General features: G+C 37.8%; 1 protein-coding gene and 1 long non-coding RNA gene across 3 annotated transcripts in view; one reads left to right on the top strand and one right to left on the bottom strand.

Annotated features, from left to right (window-relative positions):
• The window catches only part of SMOC1 (SPARC related modular calcium binding 1), a 207,749-nt gene that overhangs the window by 181,814 nt on the left and 4,897 nt on the right, over positions 1-21,038 (top strand). For both annotated transcript variants that reach the window (XM_007472901.3, XM_007472900.3), the window contains exons 8-11: positions 7,075-7,267; positions 7,642-7,724; positions 9,411-9,516; positions 19,598-19,845. In XM_007472901.3, coding sequence (XP_007472963.1) covers positions 7,075-7,267; positions 7,642-7,724; positions 9,411-9,516; positions 19,598-19,845 — 630 coding nt within the window. The remainder of the gene's footprint in view (positions 1-7,074; positions 7,268-7,641; positions 7,725-9,410; positions 9,517-19,597; positions 19,846-21,038) is intronic.
• On the bottom strand, positions 9,130-19,679 carry LOC103105254 (uncharacterized). Its single transcript, XR_457374.2, has 2 exons — positions 19,478-19,679; positions 9,130-9,411 (listed from the first exon to the last, which is right to left on the bottom strand). It is a non-coding gene; the product is annotated as an uncharacterized LOC103105254 (long non-coding RNA).

Here is a 21,038-nt window from a genome sequence, read left to right on the forward strand (position 1 = left end):
TCATATTAGTCATGTTGTGGAAGAAAACACATACTAAGAAAAAAAGAAAAATAAGAATAAAAAAAGTATGCTTCAATCTGCATTTAGATTCCATCAGTTTTTTCTCTGTAGATGAGTAGCAGTTTTTATAATAAGCCCTTAAGAATTGTCTTAGATTGTATTGCCTATATTGATGAGAATAGTTGTTATTCACAATCAATTATTATAAAATATTGCTGTAACTTTGTATAATGTTCTCCTGGTATTTATGGCAATAAATAGCTTTGATTTCTTCTAAAAACTGCCTTTTTATATCATTTGACCATTTATCAAGTTGAGAATGACTTGTATTCTTATAAATTTGCCTCAGTTCTCTCTATATTTGAGAAATGAGACCTTTACTAGAGAATCTTGTAAAAATATTTCTAAAATTTTTGCTTCCCATCCTTTTTCCTTTTCTTTTTCTTAGCTTCACTGGTTTTGTTTGTGCAATTTAATGTAATCACAGTCATCTATTTTCTATTCAAAACTGTTCTCTGTTGTTTTGTCAAAAATTGTTTCTTTATTCAAATCTGGCCTCAGACACTTCCCAGCTGTGTGACCCTGGGCTAGTCACTTAACCCCCATCGCCTAGCCCTTACCACTCTTCTGCCTTGGAACCAATACACAGTATTGATTCCAAGACAGAAGGTAAAGGTTTAAAAAAAAATGTTTCTTCATAGATCTGATAGGTAAACTATTCCATGCTCTCCTAATTTGTTTATGGTATCTATCGCCTTTATATCTAACTTACCCCACTATCTACTACAAATTTATGGGTAAATTAATCCTATTCATATTCACAGGTATTAATACTGTGTATTTCCCTCCAGCCTACACTACCCCACCCATTTGTCCATCTCTCTCTCTCTCTCTCTCTCTCTCTCTCTCTCTCTCTCTCTCTCTCTCTCTCTCTCTCTCTCTCTCTCTCTCCTTTCATCTTCTCCTCTCAAAAATATTTTGCTTCTGACTACCACCTACCCCATCTACCCACCCTTCTATCAGTTTCCTTTGTTCTCTTATCTCTATCCCCTCCTAAATCCCTGTAGGGTAAGATAAATTTCTATATTGAACTCACCTCTATGAACCAATTCCACTTGGAGCAAATTTCAAGCATTACCTAGCACAAACCCCTACATCTTTCCTTCCTCTGTAAAAGTACTTTTGAACTTCTTTTAGGTGAAATAATTTACCCCCTTTTGCCTCTCCCTTTCTCCTTCTCCAGTGCATCCCTCCTTCTCCAGCCTTAATTTTATTTATTTATTTTTTGGATATCATTCCATTATAGTCGTCACATCTGAGCCTTCTGTCTATATATACTCCTTTTAACTGGTATAATAATGATAAAGTTCTTAAGAGTTAAAAGTATCATCTTCCCATTTAGGAATATAAAAAATTTAACCTTATTGGAGTGCTTATGATTTTTCCTTTCTGTTTATATTTTTATGCTTCTTTTGAGACTTGTATTTAACTTTTAAATTTTATATTCAGCTCTGTTTCTTTCATCAGGTATGCTCTTAAGTTCTCTAATTATATGTTCATTTTTTTTTCCTTCTGAAGGATTACATTCAGTGTTTCTGGATAACTGTTTCTTGGTTTCAATCACACCTCCTTTAACTTCTGGAATATTATATTCAAAGCCCAAAGCCCTCTGATCCTTTAATTTAGAAGCTGCTAAGTCTTATGTGATCCTAACATATCAGTATTTTCTCCTTGACCTGGAAGCTCTGGAATTTAGCTATAATCTTGCTGAGAGTTTTCATTTTGGAATCCCTTTTAAGAAGTGGCCTGTGATTCTTTTGATCTATATTTTTATTTTTGATCTCTGGTTTTAGACTATTGGGGCAATTTTCCTTGATAATTTTTTGAAATATGATATCTAGGCCCTTTTTCTGATCATGGCTTTCAGTTAGTTTCACAATTCTTAACTTATCTCTCTTCAATCTTTTTCCAGGGTTTTTGTTTTTCTAAAAATATATTTCACATTTTCTATTTTTTCGTTCTTTTGATTTTATTCTTTTGATTTTGTTCTGTTGTTTCTTGATGTCTTCTGGAGCATTAGTTTCTATTTGACCAATTCTTATTTTTAATAAATTATTTTCTTTGGTGAGTCTTTGTCCTCCCCTTTCCATTTGGCCAGTTCTTCTTTTTAAGGCATTCTCTTCAGTGGCTTTCCCCCTGCTTCTTTTATCATTTAGCCTTTTAAGGTGTTATTTTTCTTCAGTATTTTTGTGCTTCCTTTACTGAGCTATTGACTCTTTTTTAAAATGATTTCCTGGCATCACTCTCATTTTCCCCCTCAGCATTTCCTCTGCCTCTCTAATTTTTAAAATCCTTTTTGAGCTCTTCCAGGAAATTTTTTTTTTAACCTGAGACCAATTCACATTTTTCATTGAGGCTTTGGATACTGCTGTTTATTGAGATTTTCTTCCAAGTTGATGTTTGATTTTCTCTGTCATCATAGTAACTTTATATGGTCAGGTTCTTTTTGTTGTTTGCTTATTTTTCCAACTTATTTTTTTACTTTTAACTTTATATTGAAATTGGGCTCTGCTCAGAGGGTAAAGGAAAGCACTAGAAAATAGCTTGCTATGGTTTTTTAAACTAATTCTAGGGTCTGTAAATTTTCATTTCTTCCAAGGTGGTAAGGAGAGGTGTGATCACTGCTCACCTGTGCTCTGGTCTGTGAACAACCACAAGAACTTTTTTTCTACTCTAGAGCTGTTTCTAGAGTCCATACTCCTGCTTGTGTTCCTCCTTACCCTAGGACTGTGACCTAGAGCCACATATAGACAATGCAACAGAGTCCTGCTGCTAGTGCCAGAAAAGGATTCTCTATAATATCCTTCTGACCAGTTGTCCAAAACTTTTATTGTCTGTGGTCTGGGATCTCTGGGAACCACAGCCAATTCAGCCTTCCCCAAGGCTCACTGTTGGCTTGCCAGGGCGCAGCCTGCTGAGAAGTTATATACCATTCTCACCCCAGTAAGACAGACCTTTCCTGCCAACCATCTAGGTTGTCTTGGGTAGGAAAATTGTTTCATCCCATTCTTTTGTTGTTTCTGCCACTTCATAATTCATTTTGAGGAATTATTTTAACATTGATAGGAAGGAAATTTGGGAGAGCTTAGCAAGTCCCTGCTTTTACTCTGTTATCTTGGCTCTATCTCTTCATTACAGTGATGGAACTCATTGTATTCCTTTGATTGGAAAAAGGTCTCCAAGAGGAGAAAGTGATCTGCTTTTAAGTCCTTATTCCTGTGTTAAGCATTAACCTATAGTGCCATTTAGGGTCCTAATTCTCACTGTGAGACATATTGCTCTTTTCTGAACCCTTCTGAGGAAAAGCAGCCTTTAAAATAGTATCTACTTCTGGAAAGCATTTTTTTAATGAAGCCATAAGTGATTCAGAGACCTTTTCTTCTTGAATCTGGAACCAACTTCATTAACCTTGGGAGAATTTGACAGGTATGAATTCAAAGATTCTATTTGGGGAGAATAAAGTGAGGGTGGAAAGTGACAGACACTTCAAATATTGAAAGTCCAAAAGTATCTGAGATTGGGGTCTTCAGATACAGGACAGATTTAATCTAGTTTCTTAAAGTAGTTTAGAAAGAAAGGATATATTTTAACTACCTGCACAGAAGGGAGTGAAGCCAAAATGTCATCTCTACCTGGTGATTGGAATAGTTATAAGTGGGCAGAGAGGGAGTAAGTAATAAGCACTCATATAGTGCCTACTACATCCCAAGCACTCCAAGTGCTTTACAAATATTACCTCATTTTATAAATATTTATCAGTATGTGATCTTTAGAAAAGAACCACCAAATGAATTATTTGAAGCATTTAATTTCTCTTCTAATCATCTAGCCTGGACTCCATCATTTTACAGGCAAGGAAACTGGGATTCGGAGAGAGAAAGTTTAATGTCACATAGAGCAGATTCCCTTCCCCTCCTAATTTGGATGTGAATTGGGACTAATATTAAATTATCTTCATTTCATAAGGGGAAAACAGATTTTTTTCAGAGCAAATTAACAGTAACAAAAAAGCTCAAGGGACTTTTTATTCTCTGTATTAAAAAACTCAACAATTTTAAAGAATTAATATTGTTCATTGTGTAAAATCATCCTTAGCTATTCCTTTAAGAAAGACCTCTTCTTGAAAATACTGTCAGCCAACTCTGAATGACTTGAAAGCAACAAACCTTAAACTTCTTTAAAAGTATTCTACAGTTTACATTTTTACTAATTCAGACTAAGCTTCTAATTCAAATGAAATGAGCTTTCTACACATATACTTTCAGTTTCATTCTACTTTTCTAATATATGACATTTTGATTGACTCTTATAAGCTCTATGAGTCACCAAGCTCTTTGTAAACATTTGAGAATAGCTGTCAATAATTTCTAGAAATTTCCCAACAGAGTTGAAACTGTAAAGTCACTGCCCTTCTTATCTTTTAGTAAGGTGGTTTCTTTAGGGTTTTATTTCACATGTCCCCAAGAGCTGATGGATAATGATGTTGGAATCTAATGGCTGAAATTTGTATCCATCATATTTTGTTCCATCTGAAAAGCTCTAACTTCCATTTCCTAGTTTTTCTTTCAGTTGCATTTATTACTTCATAATGGTGGCCCATATAATACATTAATTTAAAGCTCCAGTCAGAGTTATATTACATAAACTTCAACACTTAAAAATATCCATGATATCATCAGTGTTAACGCTACCTCCACTGATGTAGATAGAGTCCTTCTGTTCACTAGACATACTTTATAGGTTGCTGTGGCCAAAAATAATTATCACCTGGTGACCAGTCTTTTGGCGATAAGCCTCTTGCAATTTAGCTAGACCAGTTCTAGGAAAATAGTCACTCCATTTATTGCAAAGCCTGTACTTGAAGCCTTCTTTTCTTACAAAAAAGACCCACCAAAGTTTATAATCTACTGGCATAACCTTGGAGAACCAATATCACCTCCATACCACATTGAGTCATTGGAGAATGTCAGTGATGATATATTTCATTAACAAAAGCTCTTGTTGGTTTTGTTGATGATGGGGAAAAGGGTTTCTGTGCTCTCTTCTTGTGTCACATTTTTCTTGTATCATAAAATGTGAGTCAGGAAAATAAGTAAAAAATGACCTTTGGATCTGGATACCTTGGGAAATGCTCAAGGCTTCTTCTTAAGGTAATGCAGAGATATCTTAGCTGAATACTTAAGTTTAGAATCTGAACCCCCACCCAATTTCACTGGTTTCCAATCTACTCTTTTTGACCTTGTTTCCAGGTATCATAGGGATTGATGGGAAGTAGTGTTATGCTTAGGGTCAGCATTTCTAGGATGCATAGGCACTTAACTCTCATTTTTCTTCATCAAGAAAAATTTTTTTCCATCTGGAAAGAATAGGCTAAATATGAATTAAAAAATTAAAGAACAGAACTGGAAATAACAAAGTCAAGGGCTTTTTTACTCAAAGAAATAATATTGTTAGTGGTATCTCTACTAGTTGCCACAGGTTGGAATAGGTACTTAATAAGTGTTTGAATAAAAGTTCAAATTATTTTTTGTTATATACCTTATAGAAATTTATACCTTCTTATCATGATAAAATGTATTTTATATGGCAGCCTAAGAATTCTACAAAGGACTTAAGACCATTATTGTCACTATCTAAAGAAGATTGTACAAGTTGATGGGCCACAGCCTTTAAAGAGTTCTCTATAACTGCATTTAAATGGCTTAAGTGTGTGTTGGATCTAAATTGACTTTCAGATGTTTTATGCATCACCTACAGTTTTTTTTTAATGGTAATGTCCTTTCTGTTAAATTCTCCTACATTTTGTTGCTGTTATATGGAAATGATGATGACTTTTGTGGATTTATTTTGTATCCTGCTACTTTAATGATGTTTCTTTGCTCATTCTCTAGCAAGTCATTATGTCTTCAGCAAACAGGGATAATTATTTTCTCCTCTTTGTTGATGTTTATGACTTTAGCTTCCTTCTCTTATTGCTATGACTAATATTTCTATAATTACATCAAATAATAGTGGAGCCATGGGCTTCCTTTATTTAGTATACTAGTATTATTTGCAAGGGGAAACAGTAGAAACTTTGTATATGTACATACATACATACTCATACCTCTCTCTCTCTCTCTCTCTCTCTCTCTCTCTCTCTTTATATATATCTAGAGAGAGAGAGAGAGAGGTATGAGTATGTATGTATGTACATATACAAAGTTTCTACTGTTTCCCCTTGCAAATAATACTAGTTTGGGGTTTAAATATATACTTTTATCATTAAAAAGGGGATGGGTCAGTCTTCAAGGTGAGGTGGAGAAATGAGATGCCATGACAAAACTCTTTTATTTAAAAAATAAAAACGAAGACAATACAAAGCTCAACACATGAGTGTTAAGATGAACATTCTGTAGTTCTTCCTGGTAGAGAGACTGAGGCTGGGGGGATCAGTAGAGTCTGGGAGTTCTGGGCTTCAGTAGTGTTAAAGCTGATCAAGTATTCACATTAAGTCTGACAGTATTACGTATAAAGTCAGGAAGATCCTTTCGATTTCCCTTTCTATTATTTTCTCCTACATTTTGTAACAGCTTCATGGAAATGCTAATGATTTTTGTGGGATTATATTGTATCCTGTTGTTTTAATGAAATTTCTTTGCTGAATCTTCAGCAAATAGGAATAATTATTTTCTTCCCTTTGTTTAGCCTCAGAAATATAACTAATTATGTGACCTTTGACTAGTCACTTAAATGTCATTTGCCTCAGTTTCTTCATCTATAAAATGGGGAAACAATTAAAAAAAGAAAATAATTGCCCAATAGGCAAATATTAAAATGGTGTATTTCAGGTGCCACTATTATTAGCAAGAGAAAGGAAAATCAGGTCCCACATTGAAGGTTTTTATTTAATATCTTTGGTGAAGGTGCCTTCTTCACATGTCTGGGCCAGGTCCTCATCTTTTAGTTTTGAGTCTTGTCCCAGTAACTAGACCCTGAAAGTGATAAGCTATCTGTCTTTATGGATTCTTATAGAGAAAGTCCATTCATGTGACCAAGAAAGACAGAGTGCCCTAGAAGAAGCTCGTCAGAACCCCCGGGAGGGCATCGTTATCCCGGAATGTGCCCCTGGAGGTCTCTACAAGCCAGTACAGTGCCACCAGTCCACTGGCTATTGTTGGTGTGTCCTCGTTGACACGGGACGCCCACTTCCTGGGACTTCCACTAGGTAAGACTGGTGCTCACTGCTTGCTTTGAGTCTTGAACTAGAAACTGGGGGCTAGAAAAATGCTCAAGATGAGAGATTTGTTCTTATTCTCCAAAAGCAAGCCTTCCCTTTCTAATGGATTTTCTGGTGCTTCATGGGTGGTTACATTTTCTAAACTAGAATGGTGACTTCTTAAAAGTGTTTTTGTGATCCCATTGTAAACAATTATAATGATGTCATGGAATAATTTCTAATGACATTTGTTTAATTTGTGGCATCCTGCAGAGTGATTACAAAAACAACAACTGGTTGCTCGGTGGTGAATGATAGACTAAATCAGCAACATTTCAAATTATTGGTCAGTCTTAACTGAAGCACAATTTTGTCTTCTCCAGGTATGAGACACCTATATGTGAGAGTGATGCCAGGTCAAAGAGTTCAGAGGTAGATGATCCGTTTAAGGAGCGAGAACTACCAGGTGGGATGAAACCTACCTCTTTTCCCCCTTCTTTTGCTTTCACAGAAAAACCTTTCCTCTCCCTATGGACCAGTTTTTCCAAGAAATGACACTGACTGCTTATCTCTCTACTGAATTACCTCAGGATGGATGAGAAGCTAACTTTTAGAGTGCTTTGGGATCCCCTGGAGAAAGGAGATCTATAAATGCAAGAGTGAACGTGACTCATTTGCTTTTAAATTAGTTCCCTTTAAATAGGTCACCATGGATGAAATGTGAAATATATCAGCCAGATTCAGGTTGGGAGGAGCCTCTCATTTTAAGGGCATGCTACCCACTCTCTAGGTAGTAAGCTGACTGTCCTGTTAATGTCAAATAGCATGGGATTGGATTCAAATGGGCATATCCAGGCAAGAGCAGTGGCTTCCAGAGGTGATAGCTGCCCAGTGTTTTTATCTGGCTCTTTTTTTTTTTTGCATTTACCTTTTTTACAAGGTCAGAAAGATGTGGTTTGGAATACTAATGGTACCAGCCCTGTAGTCTCTAAGATCTACACAAAGTGTATTTTTCTTATCATCACTGACTTTTGGATATAGGCAAAAACTATGGAAATCTATGTCACAAGATGAGCCCCTTTAGGAATGGTTGGTTAAAAAAAAAAAACAACCTTACCTTCCACCTTAGAATCAATCCAAATATCGGTTCTAGGCTATAGGAATGGCCTTTGGGGTATGGTATGGTTTTGGAAAGGTTCCCATGAGAGATAACAGAAAATGGATCTAAGAGTTAAAAGGGTAACATGAGAGTCCCTGTCTCTTTTTACACACACACACACACACACACACACACACATTTATAGCCTACTCCTCCCCAATAATTTCATGCATTATACCCCACCCAAAAGAACTATCGCTTATGTTAAATAATCAAAGTGAAGTGAAAGAGAAACATTACCACATCTGACTATGTAAGTACCATCCACCCGAATCCCAAATCCCCCATCTTCTTTCTGCAGAGATATGCTTCCCTATACAGTCACCATTAATCAATACACGGATCAGAATTCTGCTATCTTTCAGTGTTATTTTCCTTTAAATTATTGTGATCAACATATAAATTGTTTTGATTTATCAGTAAACTACTGAATAAGTTGCTATAAATATTCCCAAGTTTTCCAAATCTTCATATTCATCATTTCTTTTGGCAAAATAATACCTATTACATTCATCCATGACAATTTATTGTCATTCTTCAATCAATGGGCACTCACTTTGCTTACACCTTTGTATCTACAAAATGTACTAACACATACATATATACACATTATATGTTATAAAAATTAAATTAGTATCTAATAATAAAATATTATATTTTATGAGGTTTATTAAGGATTATTAGAAATCAAGGATACAAAATAAAAACCACATGAAGGGAAAACATTCATTTTGTTCCCAGTAGGCAAGAAGCAGATTTTGTTTCAATATAAGGAAGATCTTCCAAATACTTGGTTTTCCAGCTATGAAAAATGTTGCTTCTACAGAAAGGCTCCCAGTCACTGGAGCTCTTGTGAGGCATACTGTAGGAATATTCATAGAATGGGTGGCTGGACTAGATGACTTCTAAAGCTCTTCTAATGCAAGATTCTTCTAGTCGGGAGAAGCACATTCTCTGTCTAGCTGACAACAATCATCTTTTCTTTTCCCATAGGCTGTCCAGAAGGAAAGAAAATGGAATTTATTACCAGTTTGCTAGACGCCCTCACCACAGACATGGTTCAGGCCATTAATTCTGCAGCACCCACTGGAGGTGGAAGGTGAGTAGGACTTTTCTGATTCAGCAGGGAACCTGGGGATACAGAAAATCCTTTTTCCTCCCTCATTATAGGACTATGTCCAATTGAAAACTTTCCTTTTTCTCTCTCCTTTTGGCTTAGCAGAATATAATACTCTGTACCTTTTTAGTATTCTTTTTGTAGGCCAAATGACTTCTTATTCATTGGCAAAATATAGAGTATAGAATGAGAATAATTGGATTAGGAGATGGGGAATTCTAATTGGAAGCAATGATTATGGGCATGGTGGGAGGAACGTAATTGGTGAGAGCAGGGGGAAACTATGAGGGACAGTTAGGTGACACAGTGGATGGAGCATAAGACTGGGAGTCAGGAAGACTCATCTTCCTGAGTTCAAATCTAGCCTCAGACACTTATGAGCTATGCGACCCTGAACAAGTCCCTTAACTCTGTTGGCCACAGTTCCTTAGAGGCAGCTAGGTGGTACAGTGGATAGAGCACCAGGCCTGAAATCAGGAGGACTCTGGTTCAAATCTGGCCTCAGACACTTCCTAGCTTTGTGACTTTGGGCATGTCATTTAACTCAATCCCCCCTTTGTATTAGAGTTGTTATTAAGAAGATATGGGTTATAAAAAAGGAAAGGAAACAATGCAGAACTATAGAAGAACAGAGTTTAGGTAGAATTTTAAGAATATGTATATTTTTAAGTATATTTAAATACATTGGTATGACTTCTCACATCAGAAAGAACAAGCAACTAGTCAATGAATCAGGATTTGGAACTTCAGAGTTTGATACTCTCATTGCATCAATTTAATCAACAGGTTCTGCCTTCCACATATAGGTGGACCTCCAGATTGCACAGTCTATAGCATGCAAGTTCATTAGATGTGTCCCTTGTGGCCAAATTGTTGTTGTCATTCAGTTATTTCAGTTGCATCTAGCTCTTTGTAATTCCATTTGGGTTTTCATTTTCATTTTTGTTTTTTTTTTTTTGCAAAAATACTATTGCCATTTCCTTCTCTAGTTCATTTTATAGATGAGGAACTGAGGCAAACAAGGTTAAGTGACTTGCCCAGGGTCACACAGCTAGTAAGTGAGATCAGATTTGAACTCAGAAAGATGATTCTTCCTGACTCCAGCCCAATGCTCTAGCCACTGTGCCACCTGGCTACCCCCTGGGCAAATACTGGATAGCTTCTCTGTCTTTACACTGAGCATGAGAAAATCCCTTCCTATAGGTCCCACTACTATGCAAGCTGATTTTTCTTTTATTAATGAGAAATGAGTCATTCTAAGTTCAAATGGCTTTATCATTCTATATCATCAATATTATTTAAGTCTAAGGATTTAAAATTTTATATTTAATTTTTTTAATCTGAGGATTTTTTTAAATTCAAATCTGGGGATTATTTAAATCTGGGTCAGAGAAAAGTCCCTACAAGAAAAGGTCTAATTTTACTTTAGATTCTCAATCTGAGACAGTTAAAAGAAGCCATTTTCAAGCCTTTAAAATAATTTCCCAAATTCTATATAGGTCATATAGAGAGGCCTTTATTTTGTCCTTGCTTTATGGTGTTACATGCATCAGAAACACCTCTTCTTCTTAGCTTAGAGCAAATGATATTGGGACTTGATTCCTAGTGACTAAAACCCCAGGATTCTTTGGTTTCTTTGGATTTCCCTGGAAGTGCCCCATTTTGGATTTCATGTATACCATGTCACCTTGGTTCTATGGAGGTGGGAAGAGAGAGAAGAGGGCAAAAAGTCCTAGACAATCAAGATCTGTGGCAGCTACCTCAGAAGGTAGGATAGTCTTTGGGAACATAGGCAGAGGATATGTAATGCCCCAAGAACACTTCTCTCTACCAAGAACTTGGGGAAAATGCAGAAGTTTGTCTATTTTGATTACTTAGTGAATGCATGATAATTCTTATCAGACCTGGCCTCTATATTTGGCATAGATCTTCCTAACTCTAGCCATCAGACTCTGGTGATTAAATCTAAAGTTCCCTGGACTTTTGATGGAGGAATCTTACTTGAATGAGAAGTTTTTGGTCTTGATAATGGCAACCACGAAGAGATTTCTACCTCACTGACCAGCCCCCATCCAGAGTATTTTCTCATCCTCTTCTAAGCTCTCTCATAACTCTAACCCTTTTGCTATTTATTATTCTTGACTTTCAAACCTGCCCTGACAGAAAATGTATTGAAATTAGTGAGAATAGATCAAAATTTTTGTGGTGACTTCTGCCTTTCAGTCAGGCATAAAGATCTTGACTGGTTCTTGTGTTCATGGGACCATTTGGGCCATTTGCTGATGATTGGTACTCTTGTCTTTTTCCCTCAAGTTCCTCAGAATGACAAGAATCTGCTGCTATATTTGCATTTTTATTCCACTGGGCTAGGATTTAAGAGGGTAAAGTTCTAAGTCTAGTTTTGCCATTAACCAGCAAGTCACTACATCAGTCTCAACTTTGGTTTAATCAATGGCAAAATGAGGATATTGTTAATTAATTATTAATAATTAATTCTACAATTCTATAAATATTGAGATGTAAAATTGATGGTCTTTGGTCATAGGAAATTTTCCATGCCACCACTTTCAATCCTGAAGAAAGAAAAGAAAACAATCATTCAGATAGCACCAATATAGATATTAAACACCATACTAAGTTCTCTGCAAATGAGATCTCATTTGATCCTCATAACAACTCTGGGAGGTAGGTGCTATTTTACAGGTAGTCTGGATTTGAACTCAGGTGTTCCTGACTCCATAGAGCCATAGGACTTCTAGACTATGGTGAAATGGAGAAAGAACTGGGTCAGGAATTGGGCAATTGAAGCTACCTCTAAAATGCAACTTCAGGGGATAGATGATATCTGAAGTAATATTATATTGAGGATAAAATATATAGTCTTTCATCTCACCAAGCCGCGTAGGTCAATGGATTGAGAACCAGACCTAGGTCCTGGGTTCTGGCATTCTTGTTCCTTACCCCATTGAGAGTCTGCAAAGGCAGTGGCATCATGTCCTGTTCATTAGGTGGCACAGTAGGTAGAGTGCCAACCTACAAGTCAGGAAGACCTGACTTCAAATGCAGCTTCAGACACTTACTGGTTGTATGACCCTGAGCAAGTCACTGAACCTCTGTCTGCCTCAATTTCCTGAACTGTAAAATGCAGATAATATAAAAACTATGTCTCAGGGTTGTCATGAGGATCAAATGGGACATTTGGAACCGTGCTCAGCATGTAGTAGATGCTTAATAAATGTTCTCCTTCGCTTCTATGGCATAAATGCCGTAGAGGACAATAATAGGGTAGTTCCTTGGCTTTCAGATCAGAATTTCTATTTTTTCTTTACTAAAGATCAATTTTGTAACTTCCCCAAAATCTTCTGGTTGCTAATTGATATCACTCAGCAGAACTATCAAGAGTACAAGGTGATAGCTTTTTATTTTTTTATGGAGAAGTGGCTGCCAACCATATTTGCTTAATGTCAAGGAATTCCTGAGAGGCAGGGGGATTGAACAAGATCAGGATTTGAAATCAGATGAAGAATCATAACTCCTAACTGAGTGGAAAGCACTGATCTAAGAGCTGGAGGTAAGATCAAAAGGATTCTAGTCAATGACAATATGAGAGATTTACTGGAAGATACTGGGGATATTTGCTTCCTATTTTATAGCCATGTTTGGGCTGCCCTCTGCTCTGTTCCTTTGTGAAGTAGCCTGTACCTAGCCCGCCTCTTAGGGTCATAGATGTAGAGCTGAGAGGGACCACCAGCTGAGACCCAAGTTAAGTGACTTACCCAAGGTCACACAGGATATAAGCACCAGAAGTGAGATTTTAACATGAGTCCTCTGTCGCTAGAATCTTTTCCCCCCACTATCTGCCTGTTCAGTTGTTAAAGTTGTATCAGACTCTTCCTGACCCCATTCTTGGTCTTTTTGGCAAAGATCCTGGAGAAGTTTGGCATTTCCTTCTCCAGCTCATTTTACAGATGAGAAACTAAGGCAAACAGGGCTAAATAACTTGCCCAGGGTCACACAGCTAGTAAGTGTCTGAGGCTGGATGTGAACTCATGAAGAGGAGTCTACCTGATTCCAAACCCAGTGTTCCATCCACTGTGCCACCTAGTGGCCTTTAGAGCTCTATGTATTTTCAATGTGATGTGCACACATCCAGATCCCATGAGTTGGCTGGGGAAGGCTTAGCCATTGTCCTGCTGGGTTTCAACCTTGGTCAGATTTTGCACAAACTATGGTAATTTGGTTACCTCTCATTGGATTTTCAGAAGCTCCCCAGCCAACAGTGGAGTTTAAATGGTGTTTATCACACAACTTTTATCTGTTCCTCTACTATTCAGATAACTTTCCAAACAAAAATGTCCCTCCCAGGCCCCCACTCTTCCTTTTGTGTCATCCTCCCTCACTAGTACCTCTGGAGGGAATGGGCTGTCTCTGTTTTTGTAGTTGTGCCCCTAGCAGTTAGCATATAATAAATGTTTAATATATCTTTTCATTCATTAAAATTACTTTTAGGGGTTGGGGAGCAGCTAGGTGGCTCAGTGGATTAAGAGTCAGGCCCAAAGACAGGAGGTCCTGATTTCAAATCTAGACTCAAACACTTCCTAGCTGTGTGACCCTGAGCAAGTCACTTAACCCCCATTGTCTAGCCCTTACCACTCTTCTGCCTTAGAACCAATACACAGTATTAACTCCAAGATGGAAGGTAAGGGTTTAAAAAAATACTTTTATGACTAGCCTTCATCATGTGTGCTTGCTTAAAGGTATGATGATTACTCTCCCCAGATTCCCCATCTTCCTAGGGAGCTATTTTTATTCATTAAATATTGCTCTGAGTTTCCTTCCCCTCCTCTCCCCCATGAGGCGTCTTTCTTTCTGGCAGTTCCAGTAGTCTTGACTCTCTGATAGGACACCTGCTTTTTATCTGCCTTCTCTCAGCAAGAACAAGAGCCTTATCCCTTAGAAATAACTTTCCTTATCCTAGGATGGCAGCTGGAGGAGGGAAAGAAGGCAGAAGAAGAGTCACTATTGTATTGTTGTTTGGTTGAATCTGGTGGTGAGAATACTTGAGTTTCCCATTCTGAATTAGCCTAAAATGAGACTTCATCTCTTTGGGGGCTACTCAAACAGGACCCCGTGCTTTTATGCCAACTGTTAGGGGAGCATTATAAGGATCCAAAATGGCACTAATGTATAAGCAGTGGAAAAACATCCAAAGGCATGGTGCTCATTCTGACTAGGACCAGGGGAAACGCTGTACCTAGAGGTTGGAGCAGGAGAAGGGTCCAGAATTCTTGAAGATACAAGTCATCGGGGCTCCATGCTTTGGAGAACTGGCTCCTGGGCACTATATCTGGGGGCATACAGAAAAGGGAGGTGGGAGGAGTGATTGAAGCCATCAGAATGAAGCCGAATTGTGAACAGGAAGCAAGATTCAATTTAAGGATGGTAGGAAGTTTAGGCTTAAGAAATGTTAACTCCTAAGGATGTAGGAGAGGTACACAAGGGTTGCTGATTGATGTGAAATGGGGGGAAATGAGATGACTTATTGCTGTGGCATAACCCTAAGAGAAGGTAGGGAAAGCCTCTGTCGACAGAGCAGTTGAAACCTGGACAGGATGGAGCCCTGGGAGCACATGTTGGAGGGAGCAATCTTTCCTTGGCAGGACCAGTGGGTCGGATGACCCACTGTTTTCCATTTTGCCCTGACTGAGGCTTTATTATTCCATGCTTTAGGTGAGACATTACGTTATGCTGATCCTAAAGGTTAAAGGAAAAGCTTCATTTTGCCTGAGGATCCCATGACCTCCCCCTAGCAAGGGAGGGACAGACAGTAAACCTCACTGCTTCAGGGTTAGCAGCTTTTCCCTCCCTTCTTCTTAGAAATGATTCTGATGGGTAAGTAGGTGTCAGACTCTTTTTGCATCTAGCCAGTCTTTCCTTCTCAATGTCTACTCTTCATGGGGTGTGTAAGGAGATTGTGGCCAATTGGCTGGGTCACTTTTGGAACTATAACTGCAATCTTTCTTCCCCCCCCCCCCAGCAAGGAACTTCATGGGCTATAATCTCAAAAGAAATTGTGTTCAAGTGCCCACCTGGTATAGTCAGATGACAGAGACCAGCCATGCAATTTATTCCTGTAAAAAATGTACTAGAATGCTTAAAAACAGACCACTATATAACTTGAAGACAAAACTCTACCTTCACCAAATTTCTAAACTTTTTCCTAGAAAAATGTGATATTTGGAGGGAACTAGGTGATTCTGTGCTTTGAGAGCCAGACCTAGAGACAGGAGGTCCTGGGTTCAAATCAGACACTTCCTAGCTGTGTGACCCTGGATGAGTCACTTAATCCTCATTGCCTAGCCCTTATTTCTCTTCTGCCTTAGAACCAATCTACAAGATTCTAAAATGGAAGGTAAGGGTTGTTGTTTTTGTTTTTGTTTTTTAGGTTCCATGTCTAAGAATTGTATGGAGCCTGTACAAATAATACCTCCAACTGTCAATAAAAAACTATAAAAACAATTTAAAAAACTGCAACAGTTTTAGGATCCTTAAAGACAGCATTAATGACAACTTACTGGTATTTATGTAATCCTCTTTGGATTCTGTTCAGAACAGATTCTCTGAATTACATATAATCATAAGATAAATGATAGAGCAAAGACACCCCAAACTTTCCATGGGATGTTACTTTTTATTTCTCTAATTTTTTAAGGTCGTCAATGGGAACAGCCATAGAAATTTTTCTGAACAGGAGAAGGGTTGCTGCCACCAGCATAGTTCCTACTCAATCTCCTTTGTTAGGAATCTGAGCAGATCAAAGAGAGGTAATGGACTCTTTTTTTGCATCTAGTCACTCTTCCTGGCATGGAAATCCATCAAATCAAATTTACCAGGCCACCAGTTGATCCTGATCTATTGTGGGTTAATCCCTAGAGGAAGACTTGAAGTTGAATGCCCTGGATATCCATTGTGCTTATCAAATATGTAGATAACCCCAAGCAAGGAAAGGATAGCTAACACATTTGACAACAAAGTCAGGATCCAAAAACATACCCATTAAATATATAGATTGAATTTATTAAAATGAGATTTAATAGTGTTGTAATAGTACACTTGGTTTAAAAATACCAGTGGCAGAAATAGAGACTGGAAGAAGAATGACCAAACAACAGTTTCAATGAAAAACAGAACCTGGGCATATTCATGGACTATAAGTTTAATACCATAGTCCATCAAAAAGTTAAATAAAAGTAGTGTCCAAAATAGTGGGAAGTCCACATAATTTCACTATAGTCTGATCTGATCAACATGGTAGTCTCAGGTTAAGAGTTGTGTTCAATTTTGGGTGGCATATCTAAAGAAAGATTTTGACAAACCAGAATACCTCTGTGGGAGGATGAAAAGAAAGATGCTTAGCAGACAAGAAACTGGGGTTATTTAGTCTGGAGAAGGGAAGACTTCATTGTCTTCATGCATTTGAAGTCCTATTATATGAAAAAAAGATTAAGTTTTTGGTTTTGGTTTTGGTTTTGGTTCTAAAAAGAACCAAGAAAAATAGATCAAATAGATTATAGATAATATAGATTATAGATAGATTATAAAATAGATTATAGATAGAATAGAAAATTACATAGAATTAGATTTAGGCTTGATTTGGAGAAAAATGTCTTATCAGAGCTGTCCAAAAGTAGAAATGAGGAGAGGGAAGAAGGGTTAGGATGTCCCTAGTCCTAGAGGTCTTCTAGTAGATACTGGAAGACTACGTATCAAGGTGGATGTGATGCCTTCTAAAATCTTTTTTCAACTTTATGATTCTTATTCGATAATGAACCTCTAGGAGAGTTTCAAATCTCTTAAGGTCTTCTCTCCCTCTTAGTCAAATGTTTACTCATGATAACCTTCTGTCCTAGAGCTCTGTTGTCAAGGCAAGCTTTGTAGGCTTCTTTGTCTCACATTCCTTTTTCTGGAAAAAAAATTGCCCAGTAATATCAAAGCAAGTGGTGATAATGAAGTCATTTAAAGAGCTGGTGACCAAAACTGGGATTAGAAGCTATTGGGCTTTGCCTGACTCCTCCATCAGGAGATCATATTCATAATCTTCCTTAAGTGATCAGATGGAAGCTTCAGCATTATCAACATAGTCTGTCCATCTAAGAGAAGTGCCTCTATTTAGTTGGTCATGTGCTAAGGGTGTCTGATATATTTTGTTCCTTCTTTTGCAGCTATTTAATAAATTATATGAGATGACTCTAAAGCTGAGAATGGTTTCCATAAGCTGCATGTATAAATGTAACTTTATATTCACCCCATGTCAATGAGGATATATGCAGTTTTTTTTTACTCAAGAATCTAACTCCTATACAAAGTCTTCTCTGACTCATCTAACCCATTATAATCTCTCTTCCAAACTTTTGTGGATTTTTTTTACTATTTTCAACACATTTTGCTATGATACAAACATATATAATGTACATTTATATATATAGTATAGATAGATATACTATAAACTTCTACTACAAATTTATATGGCATTTCCAGTTCTACAAAATATTCTCCTTGTAACAGTCTTGAGTGATAGGCAAGTACAAGTATTATTCAGTCATTCAGCCATGTCCAGCTCTTCGTGACCTCTCATGGACCATAGCACACCAGGTCCTTCTCTCTTCTAAAGTCTGTCCAAGACCATGTTTCTTTGTTTCCATGACACTATCTATCCCATCTCATTCTCTGCCATCTCCTTCTTTTGCCTTCCATCTTTCCCAACCTCAGAGTCTTTTCCAACAATTTCTGCCATCTTGTTATGTGGTCCAAGTATTTAAGCTTTGGCTTCAGTATTTGACCTTCCAGTAAATAGTATGAATTAATTTCTTTCAGTATTAACTTATTTGATTTCCTTGCTATCCAACAGACTCTCAAAAGTCTTCTCCAGCTCCCACAATTCAGAAGCATCAATTCTGCAGTGCTCAGTTTTCCTTATAAAACAACTCTCACAGCCATAGTGTTACTACTGGAGAAACCATAACTTTAACTATATGGACCTCTGTCTATTTCACAAGGGAGGATATTAAGCAGCAGAGTAGGCACTTGGACTCAGGTCATTGGACTTTCCATTCAGTGCTTTTATACCATGCCTAATTATCTCCCCCCTCCCCAGTAATACAAGATACAATTAGCTAAATAGTTTTGTCTTATGTGTTAAAAACGTGTCTCCTCAGTGAATTGCAAGAAGCTCTTTGAGGGCAACTGTAGAAGCAAGCACATAGTATAGACTCAAATACTTAGGAGTGATTACACAGAGAATTTTGGGAAGTATGTGTCAAAATGTATATGTCGAGCAATAAGCATTGAACTAGAACAGGAATTCTTAACCTGGGTTTTGTGAACTCATTTTTTAACCTCTTACCTCCCATCTTGGGACTAATACTGTGTATTGGTTCCAGGGCAGAAGCAGAATAAGGGCTAGGCAATGGAGATTAAGTCATTTTCCCAGGGTCATACAGCTAAGAAGTGTCTGAAAATAAACTTGAACCCAAGACCTCTAGTCTCTCAATCCACAAAACCATTTAGCTGCTCCCAAACTCATTTTTAAAAATATAGTGATAATTGATTTCAGCATATTTGGTTTCCTTTATAATATTTTGAATTTTATTTCTTACATTTAAAAATACTATTCTGAGGAATCCATAGGCATCACCAGGCTACCAAAGTGTCCCGTGACAAAAAAAAGACTAAAATCCCTATTTTAGAAGGAGCTATATATTCTGACCTTTGTCTTTGACTTTCCCACTTAATCTATGGAGCCTTAGTGAGGAATCTCCTGGTCTAACTCAGGCAAGTTCTCTCAGTTTGTGGGTTCTTGAGGGAACAAATGCTCTATCTAGATTCAAATTGGGAGACGGTGAACCAGATGTCCTCAATGGTCTGAGTGGGGAAAGGAACTTACTCAGCCCAGTTCCTTGTGTGTCATTGATTCTCAGGAAATGATCCCACGTGGCTCTGACTTCTGTTTTTGGGAGACATTCTGAGGAATCTGAGTGGTGGGATTGGTATTCTTTGGGCCTAGGTTCTCTGAGCCAGATCCAAGTCACACTCTGGAGGAGCGTGTGGTACACTGGTACTTTAGCCAACTGGATAATAATGGCAGCAATGACATCAGCAAGAGGGAGATGAAGCCCTTCAAAAGATATGTGAAGAAGAAGGCCAAACCCAAGAAATGTGCCCGGCGTTTTACAGACTACTGTGACCTGAACAAGGACAAATCTATCTCACTACAAGAGCTAAAAGGCTGCCTGGGAGTGAGAAAGGAAGGAGGTAAGTGGCTAGTCTCCTCTTGTTCACCACTTCCTCACAAGTGGGGTGATTGGGCATGGTAACCTGATAATGTGAGCCTCTTCAGGTCCAAGTGTTTGGGGTTCTCCTAACCTTCTTTACCTTATAACCTGAGTCTCTCCAGATAACCAATCTAGGTCCCAAGTGTTTGGGGTTCTCCCAACCTTCTTTACCTTATAACCTGAGTCTCTCCAGATAACCAATCTAGGTCCCAAGTGTTTGGGGTTCTCCTAACCTTCTTTACCTTATAACCTGAGTCTCACCAGATGACCAATCCAGGTCCCAAGTGTTTGGGGTTCTCTTAACCTTCTTTACTTTATAGCCTGAGTTTCTCCAGATGACCAATCCAAGTCCCAAGTGTTTGGGGTTCTCCTAACCTTCTTTACCTCAATTTTCTTTTAGAATTCAGAATATTTACATTTAAAGGGAGAAAAATGACAACTGGTGATCCCTGAGGCTTGGGAGTGTCTTAACTTTCTTTAAGAAGACTATCCAACTTTGGTTACCAGACTAAAGAATAATATAGGCTCAGCTGGCTACGCAGGCATGAGCAGTGAATTGCATGCTAAAAAAAGCAGACAAGTGGTGGGGGTTCAGCATTTAGTACAGTACAGAGTTATGGTACAATGACTTAGGATCTCACTTCACTAACCAGAAAAAGTATCCTTGCCAGAAGAAAAGATGAGATGTTCATATCCCTTCCCTTTCTCTGGACCTCAGTTTCTTTATCTGTAAAATGAAAGAATTGGACTCAATTTCTAAGATTCCTTCATGTTTTTACAGACTCTGAATCTGAGAGCCTTATGGTTGCTGTTAAATTCAGAGACCTTTCTGTTTAATAATGTCACCTCTCCTCCACCTCAAGCACTGCTGTTGAATCTATAAAATATGATTTCTATATAGTGACCTGGTGGGTGATTGGGGAAAAAAACCCCAGCCCCAAAGCTCCTCAAGTAGAAAGTACATGCCTTAGTGCTAAACACAAGAGGAACTGTATTGTGAGGGAAGAAAGATAGAGCAAATAAATAGCAAAGAAGTCTGAGGGAAGTTAGGGAGCAGCAGCAAAATGAGCTATTACCTCCCAAAATATTTAGAAGCTCAGCAAGGTTTGGGAAACAGGGACATTGTAGCAGTCATCCCAAGAGGAGGCTATATTGCCCTCTGGTGGATTCCTT

The sequence above is a fragment of the Monodelphis domestica genome, chromosome 1, assembly GCF_027887165.1.
Source record: "Monodelphis domestica isolate mMonDom1 chromosome 1, mMonDom1.pri, whole genome shotgun sequence".
Classification (NCBI taxonomy): Eukaryota; Metazoa; Chordata; class Mammalia; order Didelphimorphia; family Didelphidae; genus Monodelphis; species Monodelphis domestica.